Source organism: Cryptomeria japonica, chromosome 5 (genome assembly GCF_030272615.1).
Source record: "Cryptomeria japonica chromosome 5, Sugi_1.0, whole genome shotgun sequence".
In the NCBI taxonomy this organism is placed as follows: domain Eukaryota; kingdom Viridiplantae; phylum Streptophyta; class Pinopsida; order Cupressales; family Cupressaceae; genus Cryptomeria; species Cryptomeria japonica.
The window spans coordinates 124,420,579-124,441,387 of record NC_081409.1 but is presented as its reverse complement, the minus strand read 5'-3'; the positions used below and the strand labels follow the sequence as shown (position 1 = coordinate 124,441,387).

General features: G+C 35.9%; 1 protein-coding gene across 1 annotated transcript in view; it reads left to right on the top strand.

Annotated features, from left to right (window-relative positions):
* Positions 1–20,809, top strand: part of LOC131068388 (beta-galactosidase 10) — a 44,859-nt gene that overhangs the window by 16,840 nt on the left and 7,210 nt on the right. Inside the window, exons 8-13 of the mRNA XM_058003567.2 lie at positions 60–165; positions 383–470; positions 636–754; positions 3,698–3,859; positions 6,112–6,323; positions 15,984–16,093. Of these exons, the coding sequence (XP_057859550.2) occupies positions 60–165; positions 383–470; positions 636–754; positions 3,698–3,859; positions 6,112–6,323; positions 15,984–16,093 (797 nt within the window). The remainder of the gene's footprint in view (positions 1–59; positions 166–382; positions 471–635; positions 755–3,697; positions 3,860–6,111; positions 6,324–15,983; positions 16,094–20,809) is intronic.

The window sequence follows — 20,809 nt, the reverse complement described above, 5'->3', positions numbered from 1 at the left end:
AATCATCCATTACATTTATAAATATTTAAGTATAACTATTTATAACTCTACATTATCAGGTTCAAAACTTTTGGGAGTCGTAATCCTCACAGGCCACCTGAGGACATTGCATTTGGTGTAGCTCGATTTTTTCAGAAGGGGGGAACCTACCAAAATTATTATATGGTATGCATGTTTTTAATACATAGAAAGAGACCATATTTTTAAATTCAATTAATGGACCTAGATTTACCATGGATAAGCTTAATATTTTCTGGGCATATGTATATTAAATTTACTGAGAACAGTTAAATATTACTGTGAATGGGCGTATTCTTTACTTGAGTAGTATCTTCATTACTAAAATTCAAACTGAGGGAAAATGCATATTTGAGTGTTTTAGTATCATGGAGGAACCAATTTTGCACGTACAGCTGGGGGGCCATTCATCACAACGAGTTATGATTATGATGCTCCTATAGATGAATTTGGTATGTCTGTTTTTTTGTTTATGATGTCTATATATTCACAAGATTAATCAGGACTGTGGATGATAATATAGACATGAAAAGAAGGATAATGATGCTCGTGAGATATTTGTAATAATTTGCAATACTGTTTTCTTTTGGTGTTTGATGATAAATGCATTTGTGCAGGATTACTAAGACAGCCAAAATGGGGCCATCTCAAAGAATTACATGAAGCAATAAAGTTATGTGATTCTGCACTACTGTACGGGGAGGAAAAGAATCTGTCCCTTGGCCCTTTACAGGAGGTAATTGTCTTGTCCACAATTAATGCAAAGTCCTATGGTGCTCTGCCTCTCTCAATTTTCAATTCTTCAATGCAATATGATGTGTGCTTACTAATGAAATGAAGGTAAGATTAAGCATTTTGAAATTGACATTCCAAACCTGGTAGTTAGGAACTTAAAGTGGAAAACATTAAAAGGAGTTGAGTGCACACAATCAAACCTACAAGCATGGCTAACAGGTATGAGATAGATGACCGATATATAGAACCCCCCAAAATCAACCGAGTGGTCTTTGTTCAAAGAAATAGAAGAATCATGTGTGCTTGTTTTCTTGTGTGTGTGCACTTGTGTGCAGACAGAGAGAAAGAAAGAAAGAAATTGTATTAATGTCCATGCGTGACCAAGAATGGGTCAAAGGGACTGGAACATACAGCAGGTACAGTAGCAAAGAACTAGGGCAAAAGAGTCCTAGACTTGAAGCAAATACAATAAAGCAAGAAAAGTAGGAAAGCACAAATAAACTTAAAGACACATGGGAGTTAACATGAAAAGAGTAAACCCAAAATAGTACAAGTATGTGTGAGGAGAGGACCATACAAAGTAGTGGAAGGAGATGAAGACCATCCTTGTAGAGAATCAAAATCCTTAGGTGATAGTGTTTTGGATTTGTTGGAGGATCCAAAGATATTATCATCAATACTATAGGAGTACCAATGCAATATTTATAATTCTTTTTGGGTAAAGTCTAGGGCTGAGGGGGCCAAGCTGGACAATCCTGAAAGGTAATTCAGCATAGAACTTTTTCGAACATTTGAAGATGAATAATTGCTGATAGTAGGTAAAGCACTGGTAATGTGAGTTTCCCTTGAGATCTGTGTTGTGGAAGAGGAATGTGAGAGGGTAACTGATGTTTAAAAGAGATAGAGCCACAACCATTAGAATGAGAGCCGGGATGCCAAGGAGCCTTAACCATAGCAGACATGAGCAGTGACTTGCTGATGTTCTTCAATCTGTACATGGATACGAGTATCCAAAGGGCACTTAATGCCTCAACATTTGTGATGGGCTGAAAGAATGAAGTAGTCAATTTGGTAGATTTAGCCACCACAGTGAAGCATCTTTGATCAGGGTAGCAGGAAAAAGTGGATAGAGAATCACCATAATCTTTGTATGAACAATTGTACCTCCCATGGATTTCATGGTAGACCGGGCACTAGAAAATAAAAACTCCTTAGTCTTGACCTGTGAGAGAGAATAAAGGCTGTAAATTCACACTCTGCAAAATATTGTGGTCTGTCTTAACTTGCCGCTCATGGGAGCACACCCCCAATTGGCCAAGGGAAATATTCAAACCATGAGAACAATAATGCTGAAGATATCTGGGCTGAACAATGGTCTCATCAATAACTGGTAAGTAATGATCAGCTTATAAAGCTAGTTTGAGGCTGAAAGAATTTAGAGTGAAGGTCCAAGTAACCTGGATGAACTAAAGGAGAGATAGAGGGAGAAGGAGAATTAAGTTTGAGAACATATATGATTGACAAACAGAAATGTTGACAAAATATACAAATCATTTTTTTAGTAGCATAGCCAAAAATAAAACACAAGATACAATTTGACATGGGCAATGCAGAAAAATATATCATATGTAGTTCTGTAATGAGAAAAATAAAAAATCTAAACATCTCAACAAATTCCTTTGGTTAAAGTTTATGAATTGAAATTGAACCAAATTCTGAAAATAAATATTGAACTTGACCCTATTTGACTTCTTAACATTGTTTGGCAATGGCAACATAAATAGGTCCAACTAAAATCTACATGAAAATAATGCACTAATTAAAGATTAATAATATAGGAGAGACTTGAAATACAGTCCTTGCAAGGAACTTGTATTCAAAACAAGGTATAATGTGGCTACTGTTCTTAAATATGCCAACATGGGGAGGAGGAACATGGGGAGGAGGAAAATAACTAAGTTTGGAAATATAGATGGTCGACAAACAGAAATGTTGACAAAATAGACAAGTCATTTCTTTTAGTAGCACACCCAAAAATAAAACATGATACAAATTGACATGGGCAATGCAGAAAAATATGTCATATGCAGTTCTGTAATGAGGAAAATAATAAAAACTAAACATTTCAGCAAATTCATTAGGTAAAATTTTATGAATTGAAATGGAGCCAAACTATGAAAATAAGTATGAACTTGACCCTATTTGACACCTTAACTTTGTTTGGCGATGGCAGAAAGTAAATAAAGTTTAGCATTTATATGTTCAACCAAAATCTGCATGAAAATAATGCACTAAATGTTCATTTTTAATAATTTAAAGAGTAACTTGACATTGCAATCCTTGCAAGGAACTTTGGAGGTGACAGCAGATATAATTGCTTCTTGCATTCAAAATAAGATATAATGTGGCTACTGTTCTCAAATAAGTAATCATAGTCATAAATATAGACACTTCCAAGCAAACTAATTTATTTGTACAGAAATTATCCAATAAATTGATGTCACCTTAAATTGTCTGTAAATCTAAAAAATATTCTTGAAGAATGATTATTTTTCTCTACATATGATGCACTAAAGAACATCAATGCTGATTTTCATGAGCTAATAACTAGGATTACAGTTCACTGTCGCTTAATTATAGGATCAACTGTCTATTAGTTATGGTATAGCTGGTTGTCTGCTAAATTGAACTTTGTAAGAAGATTAAATTATGGAGTTGTATGTATTTGTGAATATTTTCGTAGACAAGTTCTTTTCTTTATAATGAGCATTATTTATCTATATTAAATACAATAATTTCCTAGCTTACTTTTTCTCTTTTTTAAAAAAACAAACTGGAAATACACTATGGATATAGCTACATAACTTTTTAGTTTTCACGTGTGAAATGCTTGTTGGGATAAAATGGTTTTTCTTTCTTCTTTAAAATGATTTTATTATGGCAGGCAAATGTTTATACTGGCCAAGGAGTTTGTGCAGCATTCCTTTCCAACTCTGATGAAGAGCATGATAAAGATGTCATCTTCCAAAATAAATCATACCATCTACCTGCTTGGTCTGTAAGCATTCTTCCAGACTGCAAGAATGTGGCATTTAATACAGCAAAGGTGAGATAACTCTTGCTTTCAAATTTAAACTAGTGAATTATTTTTAACATAAATTAAAAAGCATGACAGTATCCAACCAAAAATAAATGTTCAAAATAGGAAAATTGTGTCTTATTTGTATTCATGGAAAATAGTTAGAACTGTAATTACACTCATCATCTGATTCTTTTTTTGTTAAAAGATCAGGTGAATTTGATAATGAATGGTGTTAGAAGGCATGAAATCTTTAATAATTATGCAGAATCAATTGAATTCTTTTTGCACCTTGCTCATGCCAAGACCATCACTTCTAAAAGAAAAATCTCCTTAAAAGTCTATAATGAGAGAGCCTGGATTTGATTTCTCAGGGATTTCATCTAATGTGTTAGTTTTATTTGTATGCTTATGTTAGGGTGTTTGGAGATTGGAAATTTCAAATATTTGCGTTTCTTCCTTAGCCCAGCCATAATTGTTATGGATTGGTCTTGCTAGTATTGGAGTATAGGTTAAACAAAAGAATTGGAATCATTTAGTCTAGCATGCCAGGTTGCCCCTGATCAAGTACCATGAAAAAATGATGAGTAAATTCCTAGTAAACACCCACGGAAAAGGATTTGGCAATCGCCAAACATCTTAGATACTATCTTTTGGGGTCATTCGGTATTTGCTGCTGATTCTATTAGGGACATAGATCACAAGCCAACTTGCTGTATTCCTCTGTACTGACTATGATATTTTTACACTCAAGTGTATTGAAAAGTACTATTGTTGTCTGGTAATGCTTTTTCCTAATTTTCAAAACTTTATGACTTTGAGACAAGAACCTATTTTTCAGAGAAGTTTGAAATTAAAAAAAAGACATTCAAAAAATGTTTTATTTTTTTATTCTTCAATATATGGCTTTCTCCTGATTAATGTTTTTGAGGGACCCGCACCAATATTTTCTGATCATAATTTTGGTAGCTCTAGTTATAAAGATTTGAAAATTTGTCTGCAGTGCTACATTTTGTTAGCCTATTTGAGACACAACTGGGTATATTTTTTAGGTCTGAATTTTTGAGCTCACACATCTAGACTCATCATTGAGGATTGAAGTCTATGCTTGGAGACGAGAGTAGTGATCTATTCTTGTTTAAAGACACCATGGATAAAAAGCAAACATTAGTCTTGTTATCTAATACAAAATTTCTAATCTCTAGTTTTATATATAGATTCCTCTCTACTTATTATTTGTTTAATTAATTAGGTATATTCAAAATTTATTTGATGTTTTATTAGGATTCAACTGTATAAATTTTAAGTCATTCTAATTGACCTGTATTTCATAAGTAGCCGTTCAAAAGAACCCATCTATCATGAATTTGAGTGGTCCACTTAAAACTTATTACATCTAGATGATGCTCATATGGATGAAGCATCTGGTCACCCATCCTAGTACCACTCTTCAATCTAAGAGTAATTAACTAGTGAGCATATGAGATATGGATTCTTGTGAAATATGGGTCAATGAGATTGATTCAAAAACTATGCAGTCGAATCTTAATTAAACATCACATAATTTGACATGTTGCAAACAATCACCTACTTGATAAGGTTCAAACCTTGATTTATCAATTTACTAACAACCTAATGAGGGAGAGACAACAGCATTTAATACAACCCTTACTTATTTGACATGTCAATTTTAATTATTATTACTATTTTAGTGCTACTTGATATTGCTACTACTTTATTACCAATTTACCAGAGACATCAGAGTTCTAATTTAAATTGCATATTATTGCTATTCATAGTGTTACTTCTTATATAGGATAGAGATCCCTTATGTTATCTTCATTTTCTATGTATGTGATTTGTATAACCAGTCCTGTTTATTTTTGCTTGCCTTGATATTGACACATTACTTTACTAATGTAACACTATCACTTCTTTAATAGATTACGTTACTAATGTAACACTATATCACTTCTTTAAACATGTCCAAAATGATCATGTTATCCTTCAAAAATTTCTACTTTACAACTTATTGTTTTTAGACTTAAAAAAAAAGTTGAATATATTTGCTTCATATGAAGGCAAGTTTCAAACCCCAATAAAAGTTGTAACAAAGTACCATGTTTCCATAATGCCACTCAAATATTACTTTGATTTTTATTTTTATGTGCAAGGTTTATTTGTTGCTAGAGTATGAAAATGTTAAAATTTTCTTTGAATAGATAGATTTCAGAATTTCATCTGTCTCACTACAGACCAAATGGAATGTTGTGTCACAGATTGGAGTGCAGACTTCTATTGTAGAAATGCAGTCTATAGATATGATGTCCGCAAATTCCTTGCTGGAAGAAGAATCAAATGCAGCAATACATTGGGAGACATTCAAGGAAAAAGTTGGAGTTTGGGGAAATGATGTTTTTACTACTAACACCCTTATAGACCAAATTAATACAACAAAAGACACCACTGATTATTTGTGGTACACAACAAGGTTTGCAATCTTCTCTTTTATGTAGAATTATTTTAATGCCTAAACAATGATGTGAATTTTGCAACTTTCTGCATCTCTTCTTTTTAAAATCACTTCACTGATTATCTGTGGCACACAACCAGGTTTACAATCTTCTCTTTTATTAACAGTTAGTTTAGTCCATAAATTATTAAGGAGCGTGTCTCCTTACAGGTAAGTTTTGGAAGCTATCTTTGATGCATGCCCATGATTTTCATCTCTTTTTAAATCTTGTGAATTGTTATCCTTTGTTATAAACTACAGCTTGTTCTTACTGACCACAAAGTTTTTCTTAGAAATTTGTATTTCTTTCTAATGCCATAAACATTTAAAACTGTTAGGATAGGTTGATTCATGTAATTAGAGGAAAAGTGTATGGCACAACTCCATGAACAACTTGCTTCTATCATAAGTGTTTAAACATAATTAGGAGGGAGGCGTGGCAAGTTGTAGAGGACTCATGGAAGTCCAGAAGAAAATGAAAATTTAACAACACAAATATGCACTCTCTGTTTTTCTATTCTAGTCAATGGAAATCCTTGTGGTTTGTTCAAAGCTATGAGAGGCCTTAGACAAGGTGACCCATTGTCTCCTTTTTTTTTGTGTTGATGACATAAGTGCTTAGTTGAACCACCAAAGTGAAGGCTTCTATGGGTGATTAGTATGGTGTGCAAATAGAAGGAACGCGGACCCCATGATCCGCCAACGATATGCCAATGAAACTATCCTTTATAGGCAGGCCTAGATGAAGGTGGTAAGCATGATCAAGACCACATTGAGTGGTTACATCTTCACATCAAGGAAAATTATCAATTGTGACAAATCTAAAATTTCTTTTTTCACATGCAAATTGGCTCAAAGAAGGATTCTTGCACACCTTGGATTCAACATTGGATCCATCTTGAGTAGATACCTAGGCATATTGCTATTTAAGCGGGTTGTAAGGATTGGGCCTTAGGAAGATACAATTGGGGTGTGCAAAACAAAGTTTTTGGCATGGAAGTGTTGATGACTCATGGTGGTTGCTAATATTTTAACGATTAAGGTAATATTATTAGCAATCCCAATTTACACTATATGCCTCCAATTGCAAAATTCGTATGGGATAATGAAGATATTCTTGTGTGGAGGATCCATAGGAAAATGCTGCTGATAAGTTAGGATATAGTAAGAAAAAGCAAGTTTGTAGGATGAACATGAATTTGATCCATCATGGAGCATAATATCGCATTGGGAGCAAAGTTACTATGGCAAATGTATGATAACCTTGCATCCTAGTGGAGCCAAATCTTACAAAAGAAGTATCTTGACTTAGGGGACCCAAGTAGGATTTTGTCAGTTGTCAATCTATTGAGTGGTTCACGAATATGTACTTGTTATCACTTAACACTTGTTATGGGTCATAAATACATAATATCACATTGGGAGCAAAGTTACTATGGCAGATGTATGATAACCTTGCATCCTAGTGGAGCCAAATCTTACAAAAGAAGTATCTTGGGGGGACCTGTTGATGTGTTTTTTATGACAGCATCGAACACAGAATAAAGTTGCCTAACGGTCACTTCACTCTCTCTTGATCAAAGTACGATTGCATGCTAAGACTGCAAGAGGTTCAAACAATCTACTCCAAGGTTCCTTCAATGCGTGGACATGACTCAGTTGGCTGATGTGATTGCTGGTAATCCAAGGGGCCTTACGTGTGCATCCTTCTTTCACTTCTTTGCTGTGGCCGGAACTCCATCATCGGATATGGCAATTCTGCGATGCTGCTGTTTGGAAGGGACTAAAATGAACTGAAAGTAAAAGGGAAAGGGTTTAGAAGGATCTAAATCTACTCATAAGGGCAGTGATAACAATGGATAGTGCTTTGGTGGACAGATTCCAAATAAACCAAGCTCTGCTTCGCCAAGATAAACTACAACTCCGCAGGAACCGGTGCAATCTTCTGAGGATGTTGGAGGATTTTCATACTTGAGAAAAGTGCATCTGAATACCCAACACGACGCAATCCAAACGACTATTCACAATTGAACTTGGCACAAATTTGGGGGTTCAGGCTAACTTTACACTACAACTTACGATCAACAAGATGCAAAAAGTATGAACCATGGAAATTCATCAAACACCATTACATTCTCCATTGGAATCAAAGCACTAAACTAATTCTAATCTAAGTGAGGAAGGTGAAACCATGCAAGCTTTAAAAAAATAACTTAAGTGGACACCATCAAAGACAATGTTTCACTGTTATTATCTCAAAGCTTATCGCAACAATTTCATACAAAGCTCCCTTCTTTTCAAATGAGGGGGGTCACCCCTTTATATAGGCCTCAGGCCATGATTACATGCAAAACCCTAATTAGGGTTTGCCCAAAAGATTCTCCACACAAGATGCAACAAGGTGGGAATCTCCAATTAATAACCCATCATGCCCATATACAATTAATTCCATCCCATTACAATTAATTACATTCCAGAAGTGTCCACTATGCAATGAATGTACCTTCATGCAAAAATCGCCCATGATGCCATAAATGCACCATCATCTTCTGAATGTGACGACTGCATGCAAAAGGAATCTGTCATAATGCCATAAATGTGACGGCTGCATGCAGGGAGATGCTTCATTAATTCAACGTCCATTGACTCGATTGCCACTTGGTGAGAAAAAAACACCCTGGAGAGAGAAAACTTCAAGAGGGAGAATCTCTGACGCTAGAAGTATTTTCTTGAAGTTTTTGAACTTGCCTTGCTCTGGAAAAGATTTTCAATGATTTTTCAACATCTCCTATTTTTTAGAAATTTTGCACAAATTAGGGTTTTTAGTCCAGGAGACAGAAAATTCTCCTACGAATCCAAATCTGTAAAACTTTTGAAATTTGGATGTGATTTGATGCCCGAGAATGGATTTTTCAAATTTTTCCTTGGAGGGGAAATTTCTTGTTCAGTTCATCCTTGATTCCTTCCTTGCCTTAGAAATTTTATGTTCAATTCATCCTTGGATGTATTTCTTCCTTGCTTGGACTTTTGTCCCGAAGGAAGGAATTTTCGACACTTAGCCAAATTTTCACCTTCTTGGAATTTCTTCTTCTTGGGCACAATTCTTCCCCGATGAAGGAATTCATCTCTTCGTGCACTGTTCATTCTGGCGCCCTCCACAAGGCTGGGGCGGAAATTCCTCCTGAGGAAGGAATTCATTGTTTTGTGAATTGTCTATGTCTCTTTTTCAACATCCCTATTTTTTAGGGATCCTTCTAAAATTTAGGAGCCAGGCTCATTGGATTAAGAATTTCACCCCGATTTTGAATCTATAAAATTTTCCACATTTGGTCGGGATTTGGTGTCTAAAAATCGAAAATTCGCTCGAGGGAAATTCTGCTTTTTATTCCTCCTCGACTCCTTGGATTCCGTGCCTTAGGCAAAATTTCAATTTTTAGCTTGGGCGAAATTTTCACCATGCCAAGGATTCATGGATTTCCCTCCTGTGAATGCCTTCTTGAATTCAGCGCCCCAGCCCAGTCTTGGGCGCATTTTAGCCCTGTCCACAGATACATGGAATTTTCCTCCTGTGAATGCATTCTTGGTTTCAGCGCCCCAGCCCAGTCTTGGGCGCATTTTGGCCCTGTCCATGGACTAGTGGATTTTTCCACTTGTGAATGCATTTTTGAAATTAGTGCCCCAACCCAGTCTTGGGCGCATTTTGGCCCTGTCCATGGACTAGTGGATTTTTCCACTTGTGAATGCATTTTTGAAATTAGTGCCCTAGCCCAGTCTTGGTCACATTTTGGCCCTGTCCATGGACTAGTGGATTTTTCCACTTGTGAATGCATTTTTGAAATTAGCGCCCCAGTCCAGTCTTGGGCGCATTTTCACCATGTTCATGGATTCTTGGATTTTTCCATCATTTCAGGCTCTTCGTCAGGATATATATGTGAAATATAACATTTAAGTATAAGTGGCATCTTCAATATGTCTTTTTCCTTTCTTATACTTTAAGTTATATTTCATATATATTGTCAGGATGTTTGAGAGTGGTTTCAGGTCCATAGGAATCATAATGCAAATTCTGGATTTTGGAAGATCTTCCAAATTTCCAGACTTAGTCAAATTTCAGGCCATTTTCGGATCAGGATGACATTGGTGGATTGATGTGAATTTCTGGACTTGGATGATTTTGCATGCTTTCCTCTTCTGGAATAGGAGTTCCAAACTTAACCATTTTTGATCCAACTTGACTGCCTTTTGACTTTTCCGGATTTAGAAATGGTCTTCAGGAACGTTCAGTCTTCAGCGTCTTCGGAGATATTCAACTTTCAGTGTTTTCCTGTGAAGATCCTGCCAAAAATAGATTTTCCCAAACAGTAAGTGTTTTAAAATGTCAAGGTTTGGGCAAAATAGTTCAGAAAAGCACTTACTAAAAATAGAAACTTACTAAAAATAGTAAGTTTGATTTTTGGCAAAATTAGACCAATCTGGGACTCAGTAAAATCTCTAAAAAATAGGAACTTTCTAAAAATAGAAAGTTGCTCCGTTTTGGCTCAAATTTTACTGGAAGGTTCCTTGAAGGGTCCTAATTCCAGTCGTATGTTCAGTTTTTACAAAACCCTAACAAAAACCCCCTAAAATCTAGGACAGAAGGCAGAAACCCTAAAAAGGGACAAAACAAGCCCTAGACTTCATAAAACTCGCCCAAACGAAGAGCAGACTTGATCAATATGACCCCCAAACACTTGCAAAGCAGAGAGACTGACGAGACTGCTGCGAAAAGACCCCAAAAATGCAAGCCAAAAGACTGGGAGGGCCTAAAAAGAAGGGGGTCCCCATTTGCAATGGGGCGATGTGTGAAAACGTCACAACAGGAAGTAGGATTTTGTCAATTGTCAATCCATTGAGTGGTTCACAAATATGTACTTGTCATCACTTAACACTTGTTATGGGTCATAAATAATGGAAAGAATGCAAATTTTTGGGTAGACTCTTGGAATGGTTTTCTGCCCCTCTTAGATATCTCGGAATATATCAAATGCAAAGGGATAATGGAAGATGTGTGGAGGGAGAAGGTGACTGATTATGTAATAGAGAAATCTAGTGTGAATGGAATAGATTGGGGATGAAAGGGTTTTGAATTTTCAATAATGCCCCTATCTCACCCTCAACTTTAATCAAAATGTTGAAGGAGCTCAATAAAAGAAGAATTTTAATCTCTCAGAAGGACAAAAATAATCTGGAGTGGGGCTAAATATGGATACTCTTTAGTAAAATTCAGGTATCGTATCCAATGTATTCTTACAAACAATTGGTGGCATAAGGACCTTTGCTAGGATGCAAATGTTCTTCCTAAGGCTGGCACCTTTGCATGGACAGTTATGGACAAGCAGATACTGGTGAATGGTTACAAATGATCGGCATTATTGGGTTGTTGTAATGTCCATTATGCTTTAATGTGGAGGAGACAATTGACCATTTGTGTAATGCCCTCTTTGAGATATTCCTGATTTCCTTACCTCAAACAATTATTTTACTTCAAAATGATGATAATTGTATCAAACATCAGAATTTCAAGGTAATAATCAGATCAACCAATCATAGCACAATCCTCAAAATAAATCAACTCGTGAATTTGTTGGGAATTAACTTGCCTGGAGCATGAAAGGCCCTTGTGCCTTCCAATTCCTAGCCCCAGATCATGAAAGGATTACGTCCTTCCAACTCCTACAAGACACTTCTTGAAATTGAAACTGATTGTTTGATGAATTTGCTTGATTAATGCTGATTGATATTTCTTGATGGATTGACAAGTTAATGCTTGAATGTAGTTCTATAATTTATGCTGGAAGGAGTGATTTCTCTTTGCTGCTGTAATCAATATTGTTCTCACTGATTGCTTTAATTCTCCTTTGCTGATCTTTCCTATGCAAGAGTTGCACCTCTTTGAGTGCTGCCTTAACAAGCTTAATTTAACTTTAATTTGGTAATCGCTGATAATCATATTCTCTCAGTCAGTCCTCTTTAAATGAATTGCTAACATTTTAATTCTTCCAAGCTAGTCAGACCTCCTTAAATAAATTGTTACTATCTTAACTTCTTCTAATCTAGTCAGCCCTCCTCATTCAATTGTGAACCCTTTTTAATTACTTCACCCAGATTTATTGTTATTAAAGACTTCGATTAGTATTTATGAATGATGTGATCTCTTTAGCTAGGGCACGACAGTTTGCTATTAAATTGCAACATTGCCAATAAATGTTGGATTTGGCTGATTGAGAGTTTGAACTGGATAGATGCATTACAAAAGGATATATTGGAACATTTCCAAAGCTGGTCATGGCTCTACGACAAATCAAATTGGGTAGGGTTGTGTTTGTATGCTTGTCTAATGTTATTTGGCATTTGTAAAAAGAGAGAAATCAAAGATTTTTTAACGAGAGGCAATCAAGTGTGGAAGAGTTAATACAGAAGATTGAAATTGACATTTGTGAATTCCTTGATGCCGAGGTCAAGACCTCAAAACTTCAATCTAAGCTATACATAGTGAGATGAAAGGAATATGAAGTCATTGAAGTTGAAAGTTCCCTCTTTCCCTCTAGTAACTCTTCAAAAGTAAGCCTTGAGTGCTCAAATGAAAAAAGGAGAGCCAAATGGTTGGCCCCTTCTAGTGGAAGGTTGAAGTTGAATTTTGATGGGACCTCATGAGGCAATCTCGGGGCCTTGGGTGCTAGATACATTATCAGGAATGAGGTGGAAATCTCTCGTTGGGCAGTGTCAAGAAAATTACCTCATGGAGCCAATAATGAGGTAGAGTTAGAGGCTTTATACTAAGGATTGAAATTGTGTGAGCACAAGAATCGAAATGAAAGGATACTCAATGGTATGCATAAATGCTATATGGCTAAGAGACTTGATAAATTGGAAATTGAAAAGAAGGATAAAATTGATTAACTCCATCTTGGATAGTATGCAAGATTCTACAGTAAGGAACACCATATGGGAAAAGCCAATATGGCTGTAAGTTATCTAGCAAACCATGCCTTTGAGTAAAACACAGCTATATTAGTATTAGCCATATGTGAAGTTTGGAGAGATATCCATAAGGTTATTGAATCAGAAAGGCACATCAAATCTATTAGAGCAGAGATATTTTGAGACACCTATGATCGATTCCACTCCCTTGCGATCTCAATCATCTTGGCTTCTTGCTTTTCCATCTTTTTTTCCCCTCGAAAAAATTTATGGCCTTCCCATTTTTTTGGTAGAGGTTCCAATTTTTATTGTATTCTACTATGGTTATATAGTGTGATGGGTATAAAATTAGCTATGTTCTCTAAAATTCCAAGAATAAACATGTGCTTTCTAAACATGAAATTAACTTTTCTTCTAAATGTGTCCATAAAGCCTCTTAAAAAAATCCAACTCTGTATATTGATGAGTTGGTAGCATGGTTAAGTAAGAAAGATGGAGATGGTGTTTAGTTGGTAGGTTATGTGGTGAAACTACTTTTATATGTTGGTGATCTTTTCCTAATTTCTACAACAGCTCATGGGTTAAGAGAACATTTGAAGGCCTTAAAAGTTAAAACATTTTTGTCAAGAGGCTGGGATGCAAGTGAACATCATCAAGACCAAAATCATGATTTTCTCATTAGAATCACCTTTCTTTTTGAAGGCAGACCGTTGGAAATAGTGAAAGAATACAAGTATCTTGGGATTGACTTTGACTTCACCCAAGAGACTTGTAGAACAAAATGGATTAAAGGGGGCTGGAAAGCCTCATACTTGCTTCAAAATAGGTGTAGAAAAGCTAAACTTTGGGATCGGAAAACCAAGAAAACCCTTTTTGGTTTACTAGTTACCTTGGTTGTCCTTTATGGTTGTGAAGTGTGGGGAAGTAGTATGTCAAACTGCTGTTGGAGACAACTAGAAAGAATTCAGAAATATCTAATAACAAGCAATCTCAAGTTAAAACCTGGATGAAGCAGAACAACAATTGGATGAACAAGTTGGCCATCAATTTGCATAAGTGTCTTGGCACCAATGGTGAAATAAAAAGTTATGCGATAAAAAATTTTCAAACTGCCATGTGGACAAAGCAGATTGGGTGGAAAAAAACATACTACATCAAAGATTTTAACCTAGCAAAGGACCACAGTGAAAAAACATATTTAGGGGCAGTTATTAAAGGGAAAGTGAGGATGCTAGTTGCACAATTGAGAATAGGATTACATCATCTTAGGTGTGAGATTGGTAGGTGGAAGATACCCAAGGAAACATGGGAGGAAAGAGCTTGCATATTCTGCAATAAGGGAGCAGTGGAAATAAAATGATACTTCATCATGGAGTGCATGACTTATGAGGATATCCATACTCAGTATAAAAATGGCTTGCAGGTGGACAACATGCACCAGTTATTTGAAGAAGATAAGATTAATCAGACAGCCAGCCTCCTAGTCAAAATTAACAGTAGGATATTTGACATCAAAAAGAATCTGAAGATAAACTAAAGATGCTGATCTTGGTCCCATAGACTCTTTAGTCTTGTGGATGCCATTAAAATATTTCATTCATGGCAAATAAAAAGATAAAAAAACAGAGATGCCAGTTGAAGGATCAATTACAATTGTTATTGCCTTGACATTACTTTGGTTGCCCCACTACAGGTTAGAAAGACACTAAAAATGTGGAGACTCTTTGTTCAACTTTGGAATTGCAAAACCCTGTCGTTTCCTGCAAATCCCAATGTTGACAGATGTCCCTTTTCCCCTGACCAATTTGACAAAAGGACATTCTAGTTTCATTTCTAAAAATACCTTGCCATTTTCCGATATAACCCAAGATTAAATTATGGACTCCCCATTGCCAAGTTGGAATAATAGCAAAGAACTGAAAATGATTTTGAATGATCATATCACTACATCTATGTTTCGACCCCTATTGGTTTCTGTTTCTGCTGGCCCTTCCCATGCTACCACTGCAAGTGTAAATTCAAGCACTCATAAGACTGCCCAGGAGATTCATGTTTTGTAGACAGTAACTGATAATCCGAGATAAACAATGCTGCAACAAGAGAATACAAATAAAAGCTATGTCGGTTAATAGTAAATGCAAGGAAGAGTTTCCACATCTTAATTCTCAACCCTTGAATTCAATTGTTGATTTATAAATGTCTAGATAGGTGATGCTAAATTTGTTGAGCATTTATACCATTGCCATCTAGACAGATGCAGTTGCAGTTCTCATGCAGCCGACTGAAAAATCACATCTAATAGTTGATTATAAGTTTATATCTGATTTTTGTATGCAGTCACAGTCTACTGAGATTAATCTTGCAGGTCACCTTGGTTACTAACTCTACCCTAGATATTTTGCTGGTTTGGTGGTACCAGTCTTGCATAGAAGTGTTGTTTTGTACTGTTTTTTCCAGCATGATTACAAGGAGTTTCTTAATTTCCATTTCTTCTTTTAGCGATTTCTATGAGTTACTTTACAAATATCTCTGAGGTCTTATACGAATTATTATCAGCAAAAACATACCTAGTAATTTACTTCATCAAATATTCAATTGCTGTTATAATGATAAAGAATGATTTCATAAGGTTTTTCACCACAGAACAGTTAATGACGCAATTCATTTTATGACTGACAGTCTGCAGGTTGATGAAAAGGAACCATTTTTTAGTAATGGGTTGCTGCCAGTGCTAATAGTTGAGTCAAGGGGACATGCAATGCACCTCTTCATCAATAATGAATTTATAGGTTTGTGTTAAGATGCATAATGAAGCTGGTTCTGTACAAACTAGATTTTTATTTTGGAGTTTTCAATTTCTTAATGAACTTAAATACTAATTTTCTGAATACAGAACTTTTTTGATTTTATTGTAGGAAGATACTTTTTAATTTTGTAAGCTGTGGTCATTATCGTATGGCTAGTCAGTTTTTTTTATCAAGTGAAGATCTTTTGATTGCTTATAAAATGCAGAATATAGTGCTTTAAATGTCACAAATGGTTTTAACATATCTGATTTGAATAAAGCATCACCAAATACATGTGCAAGTACACAATATATTGCCAACATAATGATGCCACTGTGCAGGCCTAGAAGGTGTAAAGCTGTATGAAGACTCTTCTAGAACTTTAGAGTGAAGATTGGAGAATAGCTATTACCAAACCTAGAAGAGATAGGTGATCTTTAACATTCGTTGCTAGCCTCCCAATGGAGGTTGTGCTTATATTATGGTTTCAAAGAACTTGCCATACCCATCCAACTTACATAAAAAGGAAGTCATCAAGAAACATTAGTATTGCATATCAGAGACAGGTGTGTAAAATGACTACCTCTTTGTGAGGTCCAAAAACAGATCACCTTTGAATTTAGGCACAAATAATAATGGGGTTATAAATGAAATGTATCAGATTTAAGGCAACATATATTCCTAAAGGATCCATAATTGAAATTCTAATGTGTTGCAATATATCTATCTCCACAAGGCCGCAGATGGATAATCTAACAGCAGAAGGCAGTATATCTTTCCGCTGGTTATAAATGACTTTTGTTACATTTATTTCAAATTTTCAAACAACCCAATTAGAGCAAATGCAACTGGCCATGAAATAAGGAATTGAAATTTCAGAGGGTTTTTACTGGTATAGATTTCATGCATCATTCAAGGACCAAATACATGCTGGGATGTTGAAAATCTGTATAAAAGTAACTTTTATTGAAATCAAGTCAGATTCCTCTACATTTTGCAAATCTGAGTCTCTCATATTTCAACAGTGAAAGAGATTAAGAAATTTTACCCAATAAGGGTGAAATCACCTTCATTTGCTTCTGTTTTTAACAGAATACGAAGAAATGAAATGATTTTATTAACGTCCATGAGAACAAAATATCATATAGAATCCAAAAGTCAAACTTGTATTCTGATGTGGACTTCAGGGTTGCTGCCTTTTGTACGCTGGAGCTTCTATTGGTAGTTTTAATTGGGGACCCCTCTTTTTTCTGGGCTGTCGTATTTTAGTAGAGTAGGCATAAATCAACCATCAAGATACTGATGTATGTAGACTGTGGCAATAAATAATGTTTGTTTCTAAGTTGACTTGTTATGTTAATCCTTGTCAGCATTAGGTAGTAACTGTTTGTGCTTTGGTTGTGAAAGATCCCTGATGGATCTCTTTTACCAATCTGCTGTAATTTTTATTTATTTAAATTGATTTTTCCTGCTTATTAATATTTTCTTTCAGAAATAGATAGAAGTTGCAGAAGGGTTGAATTCTTTTTGTATTTTGATGATTTTTCAACAAGTAAATAATGAAGTACAAGTACATGAACAAAGTACTGAAAATGAAGTTCATATACAGCCAAAACAAATTCGATTCAAGGCAGATTTCTGAATATAAAATCAAATATTTGACCAGATGAAGATTTCCAATAATTTCAGGAAGATTACAATCAGGAATAATTCCAACCTGGATGCTGAAAGAGTAACATATCTAGGAATGAAGTTGTGGCAAGATTCCAGCCCTCCAAGTGCTGCACGTGGGAAGGAAAGTGGCTGCCAGGTACAGCCGTACGGCTGCCAAGTACACCCAACTGGTTAGAAACCCCAAACCCCACGCTGAACTCTGTCAGAATTGCTGAACCTCCAGAAAGAATGCCGTACAATCTCCAAGATGCTAATAGCTGCAAACAAATCCAAACCACTGTATTGGGGGCTACGTCCCAAACAGGCAAGGCATTGGGGTTGGCGTCCCAGATGCTGAAAAGCTCTTCCAGAGCCAAATCTCAAATCCAAGATGTAAAATGTGTAAAAGATAATAAGAATTAGGTCTCAACTTCCTTATAACACCTTCCCACTAAGCTCAAACCCTAAAAGTGACTCAATGGGGCGTTTAGGGTTAAAATGTTATATTTCTCATTTTAAGTTGTCAAGTGCATAGAAAATGACCTTTTTTCAAATATAAAGAAATCCGTTCACCGAAAGGATCTGAGTCAAAAGAGAAATATTTAGAAAAGTCCAAGACCTTTCCAACGAGCTATCACACCAAGGGATACGCATCCAGATGAGGCCAAAAACCCCTTATCACTCCAAAATGGCTATAAACATAGCCTTATTTAAATAATTAAACGCTAACTTAAGAAATATTTAAATATATTAAAAATATATCCCAAATAGCTGTAGAAGGCTCAAATGACTCCAAAAACCTGAAACGAAATTTGCCACCTGTCTGTGACTGAAGTCGGAAATCATGGATCAACTGGCAGTCTCATCCCTAAAATCTAGGGATGCTCCTAGAAACTAGGAAACACACCCAAATCTCCTGAAACTGAAACCATCTAAAAGGTCATGAATAACCTCACGACTGGCAACTGTCACGACCTCCTAAAATTTAGGGATACCCCCTAAAATCTAGGAACTGATCCAAACTGGCTCCAAACTGCCTGTAAAGCCAAAATCCAATCACTATATGCACTGAATGAGTCCCAATCAACCTCTGCTAGCCTACGAGACTCCAATGATAGGCCAACTCCTTCGTCTCCGATGTCCACTCTAGAAAGGGGACATGACAGGTTGTTGATGGTTGTGTAACCAATAACCACAAGTCTTACATTCAAATACTAAGTGTTATAACAGGTGAAGGGAATTGTTTTTGGTACAATTAGACACTATCACTATATGTAATATCTGCTTGTCAGATGTTCATTGTGTACACTTGCTTCTGATACCATCTCTATTGTCTGGTTGTGTAGAATTTAGTAGGAACAATGCACACAGACCAAATGTCACTCTATGTAGAACAATCCATTGTGAAGTTCCCTTTTGTTTGTAGCAACCCCGAAGTGCAAAAGAAACACGATCTCTGCTCCCAGTCTTCATTGGGTGTTGTTCATTGATTGTTTTAACATTTTAATTGATTTAAACTCATTGGGCTAAGAACATCTTTGTCCTCCACTGGATCTCTGTCACCATTTAAGATTTCTGGTAGAGTACATATGTGGGGTTGAATTCATTGAGGGAGCGTTATTGTTTCATTCCAAGTTCCTTTTATCCATATGGTCATTCTAAATTTTTCTTATACATATTCTTTGATATCAGATTATTATTTGACATCCTTGGGAACCATGTACCATTTGTTCATCCACATATTGTTTTTTTTGATTCATGTGCCTCTCTTTTATTCAACTCCCCGCTTGCTATTCTACGCCATCTATTACTCTCTATGCCTTATGTTTTCTTCTTTTATCCTAGCAGGCAGATCATAGCTGTTGTTTCTAAATGAAATGTGCTTCTTTCTGCCAATAGAATCTCATAGGGGAATTTGTGATTATCATCGAGCACTTTTGGATTTATTTTTGTCTTTGTTGCCCCATTTTGATGTGTTGCTGGCTCAATTTGACACTGGTGAAGCACTACCGGCATAAAAATAAAAAACATATTCTAAAGAGAATCATGTTGGTCTTCCAATCCTACAATTCTGCATTTCTACATTTGTTTTGTTCTTTCAATCTCACAATTCTGTCAATGAGATCAATGCAACTTCGCTAGCCATGTTATATCTAGAAGCTGCCTCATCTGAAGAGATTTTTGGCAAGTTGTGCAACAATAACATCTAAGTTAGCACATTCAAGAGTTAGACTCCAATTCTCTGTCATTCTCTCATTGCAATCAAGTTTCTTATGTGACAAGAAATCCCTATAACTAGTTGGGGGGAGGGGGGGGAGGAGGGTGTGTCTAGCAGTGGAGACCCCAATTGGGTTGAGGCGCAAAGTCCTTTGAAACCACAGAAACTTTCATGGCACACATCGTTTTCACAATTTTTTTCGGTAGTAGACATTTTGTTTGTTTATAAAAATGTTTAAAAAATGTGAATTTTTCTTTTCTTTGGGCAGCCCTTGGGTAGGGGAGGGTCTTGCTAGGGTAGAACCTTGGGTGAACCCAATGGGGTGCTGGCTTCAGACCTGGCCTTGGACTGGACACATATGGGTTGGGCGGTGAGCGGAAAGGGGGTCCTGAGAGAACCCAGTAACATAGGTTTTATGGCTTATGCAGTGAACTAGCTTCTGTGCTTGTTCTCTTTACATGGCTCTTTTTGAGTAGTAAGTATGTTTTATTAAATGGTTAACCCACCATTCTAATGTTGGTGTCTTTATGTGCCTGTTTACCTTTTTAATTTTGGTCATGCACTTGACCATTTAGACCCTTTTTTGTAGCCATCATTTTCTTTTTATGATTTGACCAGATATAAGCATATCTTTTTGGTTGGCCAAACTTAGAAAACCTGATCTTACCTGGTTAAATAACTGTCTGCAATAAGACTAGTATGAAGAAAATTGTCTAGTTTATTTAGCTGACACGTAAACTTGTCTGACAATCTCCATGGGTTTTGTTTAGCTGAAAAATAAGCATATCAATATACTGTTGTAATTATCTTAAGATATAATTTCATATGATACCACTCTAACCCCATGG